Source organism: Argentina silus (assembly GCF_951799395.1).
Source record: "Argentina silus genome assembly, chromosome: 20".
NCBI classification, from domain to species: Eukaryota; Metazoa; Chordata; class Actinopteri; order Argentiniformes; family Argentinidae; genus Argentina; species Argentina silus.
This window is the reverse complement of record NC_139674.1, coordinates 2569228-2579070: the sequence shown is the minus strand read 5'-3', so window position 1 is coordinate 2579070 and position 9843 is coordinate 2569228. Positions and strand designations below refer to the sequence as shown.

At 41.4% G+C, this 9843-nt stretch overlaps 1 protein-coding gene across 3 annotated transcripts; it reads right to left on the bottom strand.

The window, feature by feature from the left end:
• Positions 1-426: 426 nt before the first annotated feature.
• Positions 427-6679, bottom strand: LOC310820683 (uncharacterized protein). Of its 3 annotated transcripts, XM_083692436.1 has the most exons (7): positions 6625-6679; positions 5342-5435; positions 4406-4513; positions 4079-4202; positions 3331-3910; positions 3114-3175; positions 427-2151 (listed from the first exon to the last, which is right to left on the bottom strand). In XM_083692436.1, the coding sequence occupies exons 5-7, from the start codon at positions 3801-3803 to the stop codon at positions 800-802; spliced, it is 1887 nt and encodes a 628-aa protein (XP_083548562.1). In that variant the 5' UTR covers positions 3804-3910; positions 4079-4202; positions 4406-4513; positions 5342-5435; positions 6625-6679; the 3' UTR covers positions 427-799. The 3 variants fall into 3 exon arrangements, with proteins under 3 accessions (XP_083548562.1, XP_083548561.1, XP_083548563.1); XM_083692435.1 differs by lacking the exon at positions 4406-4513; XM_083692437.1 differs by lacking the exon at positions 4406-4513 and having other exon boundaries at positions 3123-3175.
• Between the last annotated feature and the right edge of the window lie 3164 nt (positions 6680-9843).

Below are 9843 nucleotides of genomic sequence, written 5' to 3'. Positions count from 1 at the left end.
TTGGAAACTGTATAAATATGGTGTGCTGAGGGACAAACAATAGGATGTTTCACGAACCACCTCGGCTTTGTTACTTGTAATAAAAGTCTCTGAAGAAACCATCAGCTCTAGTCTTTGGCATTTTATTTCAAAGTATTTTAACTTAGATTATCTGAGTGCTTATGTTGTGGAATTCTGTCTCCTGGATTAACTAACCAGATGTAAGCACTCAATTTATCTGCAAATCAGCTTGTTTGGTAGCAATTAACCAAATTTTTTTCGTACTTCATTGTTTGAATTCAAATCCAAACTTCTGGAGCATATAGCCAAAAGAAGAAAACCATCCAAACGTCAATATGAACGTTAGGCTATTCTACTTACTGCAGGCTTAAGTACATTAATTCCAGAGACAAATAGTATTTTTGAAAACCAAGGCAAATATGAGTGTTTGATCACTTTTTAATCCTTGAGCACTGAAAGAAACATCTAGAAAAGATACATATAGAACTTTTCAGTATTGACATAGCATGTTTCATACAGGAGAAAGAGCATGTTCACATTCACAAAACAATGGATAATCCCCAACACAATAATCCCCATTTATCCTTTCTAGAGTTTCAAAATGACACTTATAGTCCAACCATTTTGCTATGCCGGATTAACCTGCCACTGAGGACGCATTTGACTACAGACATTTCCTCAGGAGTCATACATTGGTGATATACAGAGTTAGCTAATACATAACTGTGAGTAGGGCATCACAATATCAGAACAAGCTGCACCTGGGCCTTTAACAGAAAACAAACAAACATGGATTTCCTCAGGTATGCATTTGTAAGTGTCTCTTCAAGTGTGTGAGGCGGGTGTAACTTTTAGTGCAGTGAGAGCATGGGTAAGGCCGCTCTCCTGTGTGGGTGAGCTGATGTTTGTTTAATACAGAGCTCTGTGCAAAAGTCTTTCCACACTCAGAGCAGGTGTAGGGGCGCTCGCCAGTGTGACTTCGCATGTGAACAGTCAAGTGACTGGACACAGTGAAGGCCTTCCCACAAACAGAACATCTGTAAGGCTTCTCCTTGGTGTGAGAGCGCTCATGCTTCTGAAGGTCCCCGACTGAGCGAAAACCTTTTTTGCACTGAGAGCAGATGTGGGGTCTCTCTCCTGTGTGTATCCTTGTGTGCACTGTAAGATTTGCCAACTGAGAGAACCGCTTCCCACAGTAAGAGCAACCATAAGGTTGCTCCCCAGTGTGTTTACGCATATGTGACGTCAGTTGACTTTTGGATATGTGCTGCTTATTGCAGTGAGGGCAAACATAAGGTTTCTCCCCAGTGTGCGTCCGTTGGTGGAGCAAAAGGGTGGCTAGAGCACTAAAGCACTTGCCACACGCATCACACTGGTGGGGTTTCTCCACTGTGTGGGTTTTTTGGTGGATCTTTAGTTCAACCGAACCAAAGAATTTCTCCTCACAGTGTCGACATTTGAAGAGAGGCTCCTGAGAGTGCGTTTGTTGGTGACTCTTTAGTTCCGTCAGGGAACTGCAACTCCGTCCACACTCCGTACATTTAAGCTGAGCCCTGTGCATCCGCTTATGTTCAAGCCGTTCACTTAGAGATCCAAATCTTTCCCCACACTTGGAGCAAGCATAGCCCCCCTCAACAGAATGGGTCCTATTGTGCCTATTCAGGCTTGTCAGAAACTTAAACCCCTTTCCACAGAGGGAGCAGTGGAACGAAGCTGTCACACTATGTGTTTGCTGGTGCTTTCGTAAATCCGAAGTCGTCTGGCAAACCTTGCCACATGATGAACAGCTGAGGGATTTGTGAGTGGATAGGTGTTTGAAACGCTCACGAAGAGACGCAAAACTCTTCCCACACTGGGGACAATCAAAGGTAGCATTCCGACAGAGCTTTTGATGGTGTTTTGAAAGGCCAGTTGAATTCCTAAAAGTCTTTCCACATTGGGTGCATTTATAGGGGCACTCTCCAGTGTGAATTCGCTTGTGTTGTGCCAATTGAGATGGGTAGACGAAACACCTACCACACTGGGGGCACTTGTGGGCTACACGACATGGAATAGCCGATTTTTTGGAAAGGGTCCCAGACAATGGTGATATGCCAACAGGTAGAATTTGGGTGCAGGTTGACAACTGGGAGGACTCCCCTGAGGTTGATCCTGTGAAGAATAAAGCATTGGCAGTAAGTAACAAGACAACATAATGGCATTCGCTTACAGGGGTGTAACCATTTACCGATACAAATCTAAAATCCATGCCCATTGAGTTTGGTTACAATGCTTTGAATTTTAAGTTGTCGGCATGTCAGGTCAGTTATGAGGGGGTTGACTTGGGTACACCTTTTCAGATTTAGTGGATCTTTTTTTTTTTTGCAGCTTTGTACAAATGCATTAGCTCGAAATGACAAGGAAGCGTGCCTGTATTGCATCGCTGCTTGCACATTGAGATGCGTACGGAATCAGATGGAGAATCAAAGTTGGACATCCCTAACTCAATGTTGACGGCTTCCTAGAGTTCTGGTGACAGTCAAAAGTAGGAAGTGGCTACGGTTACAGGCAAGTATCCAAAACTTAAAACAGGCGATTGAAAGGGACTTAACATGGGTAACTTCACAGCTGTACCGTGGGACTCAAGAACTGTGGATTCTACTAGGCGCACAGTAGGCTAGTTTGCTTCATCAAAACCATATTTTTAGCCTACGGCAGTTAGTAAGCACCCGTATCTGTAGCTAAAAATGATGTCCAGGACAATTCAAAACTGTGCCGGGGACAGTTCTGGGATCACCTAAATCTAATGAGTTGATCAATGATGAGTGCATCCGGCTGCTCGTGTCCCATTGCTTGAAATATCATTCAACCTCTCGCTACCTAATCCTACCACTGACAACTAATGTCTGTTGCTAATAAACGGTTGTGGATTTTAAAGAGCCGATGATGACAATCTGCTAGCAACTTCCTTCTGAGTATCACCAATCAAATAATGTAATTTATTGCAGGATCAGCCCAAAAATGTAAGTATGACAAAGAACCTCTTTCTGCTTTAAATGTGATAATTCCGTTTTTCCACTACAACAAAGTCCTTGGGGTCCCTATCATTGAGTTGAGTAAGTTTTAAGTCTGACCCTTGTTACCCTCTTCTGTGTCGTGGGCCACAGGAAAAGGTCTTGATTCTGCAGCACCAGTCCTGTGGGTAGGGATCTAGTTAGGTTGACTGAGATACCAAACAGTATTATATAAAAATGCGCAATAGGAGCATTACTAACACAATATAAATGCATGGTGTTGATGTTGAATGTCTTACTAAGCTAATTCACATTCACAATTTGCACACAAACTTACATTTTTTCTGATGACTCCAGCAGAGGCGTGTCACAGCCCCTGGCGGTCTGAGCCGTCTTCTCTGCTGGGCTTTGTCTCAGTCTCTTGGTAGAACTGACCCCATGATCCCCTCTACTTTTAAGTGCAAGTCGGGGGAAAAATATTGAGGGTTTTTTAGCCCCGCTGGAGGTGACCATTTCTGAGTTAGCTGTCTGGTCTGGTTCTACGGTATAACACTGGCCTGTATGAGTCCCATGACTTCTCGGGTCCAGAGGATCTGTAAAAACCCTTGCCATAAATTCTTGATTCTCCTCTTCCATATTCTTTCTTGCCACTTCTCCTCCTGCACAGTCATCCTCATCGTTCCCAATGCTGTATTCTGTGTTGTCTTCTCTATTGTTCTCATTTTCAGCAAAACAAGCTCCTGATTCCATCTGTTGACAGCCTTTGTTGTCTGATAAGGTCTTCATCTCCCTGCTCACATGTGATGGCATATCCCAGTCAGAAAAGTTATGTATTTTGTAGTCATAGTGGTAGACATTAGACACCGCTACTGAGGGAGGAGGTGACAGCGAAGTACAGTCTTCTACCGAAGAGGAACCTGCAGACAATTACATGGTTGAAGGAGACACACAATTTGAAATCAAAATGTGTCAAATACAAAAGTGGAAAGAGGATTGCCCATCTTATACATAGGACTTAGTGTATTGTCCATTGAGCTTTTGACCCTTACAGCAATATGTAATAGATACTGTGATAAGAAGCTTACCACTTTTTTCTAACTATCCACAGCATTTGTGGTTCTGAAGCAGAAACTGCAAACCTTCTGTGTGAGGGAACAACTGTATACAATCATCCAGGTCAGGGGAGGCAGCACTCAGCCAGGACACAGTCTACAGGAAGAACAACACATTTAGAGAACAACAACAATGCCCTAAAAACGTTACACAGAGGACCCGAGACTTATTTTTCTCATCCCTCTCACTGAAATCTACATGCATGTCTAAAATCTGAGACTATAGCAACAAACAATGGAGTCCAAATTGAGTCCAGTGAGACAGCATTGATATGAACATTGCCTAAGTTTGGTTTCTACCTGTTAAGTCTGGGACTGGTAGCAGCTCCTCTAGTCTAAAAAGGAATTATAAGATACAGTGTCTGCAAAGCTGTCAAAATCAGAGCCATATCCTACAGGGAAAACCTCCTGAGAGAGAGAAAGAAAGAGAAAGAAAGAGAGAGAGAGAGAAAGAACACGAGTGAAAGGATAAGCTTCCATTATAATTGTTTATTTGATTTTCACCTCTATTTCACCGGGTAAGTTTACTGAGCACATATTCTCATTTGCAGAACCAGCCTGGGGAAGAGTTGCAGGGGAGAGAAGCCAAATTAAAGCAGGGGATGATTAGGTGCCAATGATAGTATGAGGGCCAGATTGTGAATTTAGCCAGGACACCGCGTGAACACGCCTACTCTTGCTATAAGTGCCATGGGTTCTTTGATGACTCGGGAGTCAGGACGACGGTTTAACGTCTCATCCGAAAGATGGGATCCTCTGCAAAGCAGAGCCTCATCCACTGCCTTGGGGTCTCTTAGACCAGAGGGAGGAGGACCCCCTACTGAACACCACTTCCAAGGATCAACTGAGGCGTTGTGCAGTGAGGCTGCTAGCATAAATGATGGAAAATGTGTCTGCTGCAAGTTGCTAAATAATTGTGATAAGGACCGAAAATGTCTTTGTATGTGGTGTATAATGTGGTGTATAATACGCTTGGTCAGAATACGGAGGCCTATTGGAATTAACATAGGCTAAAGGTACGCTTTTAATGACGCAATGCATATACCCCTCTGATTGGATGAGCGCAATGTTGGGGTGGCGCTCAATATATATATTTAGCTGACACTTTTATCCAAAGCGACTTATATTGCAGTGAGTGCATTAAGTTAATTAAGTTACAATGTCCATCACTATACATAGCACCAAACAGCTGTATTGTTGTCACATTTTCAAACTAACCTTCTTTGTATTACTCACCTGTGAGAGATGGGAATTTTGTGATTTCGTCAAGGTGAACCTGAATGGTCTGAAGGTCCTCTAGATGCTCACCATGCAACAGCTGATGGCTAATCTGAAAGAGAAACAAACATGTCACAAATACTGTAAAACCTTTGAAATGATTACATATACAAACTCAAGTAACATGATCTACCTAAAGGAACAATAACCTGCCAGATGAGTCTTAACTTCAGTGGTAAGATGGGTGATTATAAAACACCCATCCTTGGACAGTGGGCACTAATATACATTATCTTACTTATCCTTGCCCTCAATGCCAAAAGAAATAATGACCTCTGTCACTTAGAATTTCTTGGACGTGTTATCAGTGACACAAACTCTTCTAGTTCCATAGTGCTTTAACCATCTCTGGTGTGCTACCTGCCACATAAATGCTGACATCAGTCGCAGAGGTGGAACCAAAAGAGGCAGTGAGGAGAGAGGGACTGGGGGATCCATGTGTAAAGAGGGACAGTATAAGCTAATTGAATGTCAACTCGCAGGCTGTACTATCACATCAATGTCCCCATTTTAACGCAAGTAGCTAACTTCACACAGTTAACAATGTCCCTGTAGTAGGAAAAAAAATTACTAAACATAACACACGATCTGACTAACCTAACCTGGGCTGGCTACATTTCTACAGTACAGTTGCAAGCTTTTGTATCTGGCATTTGTAGGCTATCCCTCCCGTTGAGGCACGCTGCCCACCCGTCCAGACCGTAGACGTGTATATCATTGGTCCCGGCAGCCATAAAACGTTGATCAATCCAGTCTTTGTTGATATCTGTGTACCCCGGTATATCCCGTAGCGCGCGAGGGCAAGTACATTTTAGAAATATGCAGTTTAAAAAATAATAATAATTAAAAAAAAAAAAAGAAACATAGGGAGCAGAGGCGGATATGCCTCTAATTAATTGTGCTCTAATCTAAAAAACCCGTTGCCATTGACGTGTTTGCATTCGCGAATATAAGGAATCTGTTGAAAGGAGTTAGAATCTGATTTTGAAAGGAGATTCTGCCATTTTGTCATTCGATTGACAATTATCTGTCAAATCAGATGAGTCATCCTATCGTCCGTTGTTGATTTTAATTTGTTGTCTCAGATAATATACAAAAGCCTGTAGCTAGTCGACTTCGGCTAGTACTAGGGGGCTAGGTACGATAGCTAAATAATCCCACTAGTTGAGGCAGAACAGTCTAGCTAGTTATTGTTATTCGTCAGACTAACTACCCACATAACATTGAGGAAAGTTGCATACCCATTAGCCACGTCCTTCTGTGTTACTGGTTTTGTCACAGTGGTTTTTTGGTGTAGAATGTCTGGATAAAAAATGAATCTGTGTTCCGTGAACGACTCCGCCCACCTACCTTGGGTGTATGTAAATTAGGATTTCTTCAAAATAAAAGCGCCTACGTTAAACTTGTTTAAGCATTTAGAAATAATAAATATGAATAGCGGGACCACAAATTATATTTAACTTATCTCTGGAAATAATAATGTCATCATCGTTATGTATTATTTGTGTTTTTAAGGGTTTGCCATTCTTTTATTATACTAATTACCCTGATGAAAGACTGCAGGACTGCATATAATGGACTGTATTGTTGCTAGCAATGTTGCTAGCATTTTACTGGGGCCAACTAGCTCACAGTGCCCTATCTGGACTGCATAGGGAACCTATAATGGATAATGATTTTTTTTTTTTGGGGGGGGGGGGGGAGGGATTATTTCAACTCATAGGCAGGTCAAACCCGTTTTGACGATTTCTGGTAAATAACATATAAACTGTAAAACCGTTATATATTTCGGTATTTAACAATTTACATATTACCCAGCATTCCGATCTCAAATGTAAGTTTTTGTTAACAACAACGTTTACAGTTTGGTTATTTATTGGATTCAATGCTAACTTTGGATTATGTGTTTACTGTCTATCCTTCCGTTTTGCATACTTTTATTCCTGCTATCCCTCAGTTATGTGTATTAAGTTGATAACCGTAAATGTAAAGAATTAGGACCATAATTAAGATCAAGATAAAGTATGCCATTTATAATATTATTATTTGATTATAATATACTTCAAACTATTTGACAGTCGTCTTGAATATGACTAAGATTACATTTTAAGTGTGTTGAAAGTACATCTCAGATAATATTATTATAAGTATACTTAAATATGAATTAAGAGGGGTCAATTTAACATATTTCAAGTATACTTAATATGCTTAAAACCTACATCATTTACAATTTTCGTTTATTAAATACAACATTAGTACAATTTAAGATGGGTCATTTTAATATCAATTAATATACTTTAGTATATTTAAACTCAAGTATACTAGAAATATAATAGTTACTTATTAAAACAAGTATTTATTTATTTTCACTTGGGGCAGTGCTGCTTGGCCCAATAGTCTGTTCCAAGTCCAGACATTACATATTCATACTGTTATATTGTTGTACTATTACATCATGTTTCATAGATGTATTTTGACATTTAAAATTAATCTTTTCATGTGTATTTGGTTTGATTGACCGTTCTTCATATTTGTGTCTGAATAGTATTGTAGCAAACGGCGGGGTAGAGTAGCTTGCCTTAAGCGGGTATCGAACTCGCAACCTCTCGCTTAAGGCGATACCCGCTTAAGGCAAGCTACTCTACCCCGCCGTTCGCTACATTGGTGTCAGCAGTGGGATGCCATCCGTGAGGCCATCGGAGAGGCGTGTCCACGTGAGAGACTCGTATAGTGAAGCGTGAGGGCACGCTCTCCCGAACGGAGGGGATAGTGTAACGACCCTGGGTAAGGCCCGTTAGCAGCTCCGCCAAGGGAGTTAACTTTCTTGGTGTTGTGGCTAGCGCGGCCGGTTTGTAAGCGGAAGGTTGCGAGTTCGATACCCGCTTAAGACAAGCTACTTTACCCCGCTGTTCGCTACAGTATGAATGAACACCTTATTCATGGGGTTTGTACATTTATCCTTCACCTAATTTACTTTATTGAATTTCCTGACTTTAGGTTGAATGGACACCCAATTGGGAAAGCAGTAAACTTTTCTGGGTAATGGAGCTGAGAGAGTTAGAGCAAGAGCTAACTGGCATTGGTAAGTTGACAGGGGGCTTGGGTTGGGTGGAAAAAAAACCTTTGGACCTACGTAACCCAGGGCTGAGCTCATGGTCAGCTCTGTGTTATAGTGGCCTAGTAAATGAGTGTGTGGTTGTTATAGTGGGCTAGTTATCAAGTGTGAGGTAGTTAAAGTTGGTGAAGCTGTGGTAGTTAGTGATTGTGAAATAGTTTGCGATGTGGCCCTCTGCTCCCTTCGACCCACCTGCACTCAACCCGAAGAACATCTTTAGTCTGTCTGCGGTGCAGTGGAGGCTGGTGGAAGTAGAATCAGAGGACAGGCTCATTGTAATGCATGGAATGGAATGAGGAAGTGTGTTTGATACCATGCCTCATTCCATGCATTACAATGAGCTCGTCCTCTGTACTTCTCACAGGCTGCATGAAGCAGCAAGTGTCTTCATTGCGGCAGGCACTTTTCATGAATGTTTTCTTGACACATATGCCTGAATCAGGAAAAGCCCCATATGCCACGATGTGTAGACTGTGGTAGGATATAAATCATTATGGTATTTGAGAGATCTTTTGATTGCACAAAAATGTTCAATCAATTGTTGTGTTATGTGGTGATTATTCAAAGAGAATTCAGAAGACGTTTCATTGAGGATTTCAATAGCTGTCATGTTGTCAACACCATGTTTTCACGCCATGCACCTCAGAATTGCACTTCAATCCAACTTGAGACTGCACAGATACACTGTCCCCGCCTGTCTAACAAGCCCTATAGAAGTGGTGCTCAGTACATGGCTTATGAGCCTCACACAGCTCTTTAAACTTAAAATGTGGCTCTTCACAGGGATTCTTTATATATTTCTAGGTAATTTAAATTATCACACCACACCACACCACACCCCACCCTCCTCTCCTACCCAGTGTTGTCAAATAAAAGCTGAGAATCTCTACTTTAACCTCATAGTAATTGTTTGATTTCAAATCCAAACTCTTATAGAGCCAAAAGAAGCTTCACTGTCCCATTATTTATGGAGGGTAAGCACTGTACATGCACTGTACAGTGGCTTGTTAAAGTATTTAGACCATTTGAAAGTTTTCACCTTCTGGAATCAACAGCACCTGCCCCTTTGCCATTTACAAAGTGCCCTCCTGGATGGTGTTTTTTTATTATATAAAAAAATGGTTTGTGTATGTAAACATTCTCTGCTCTTTGCTACTGAAGAACAATGCAATTTTTTTGTTTTGGTTATTTGGTGTTATTAGCTGACTATTCTACTGATCTGATGTGACCAAAGACGACTGAATCCCATTACATACATAACCCTTTTATTGTTTTTCCAGGGAACTTGATTCTATCTCCAACAAAGTGCGGAAGTATTAAATCATAAGTGTGCTCCGAAACACAG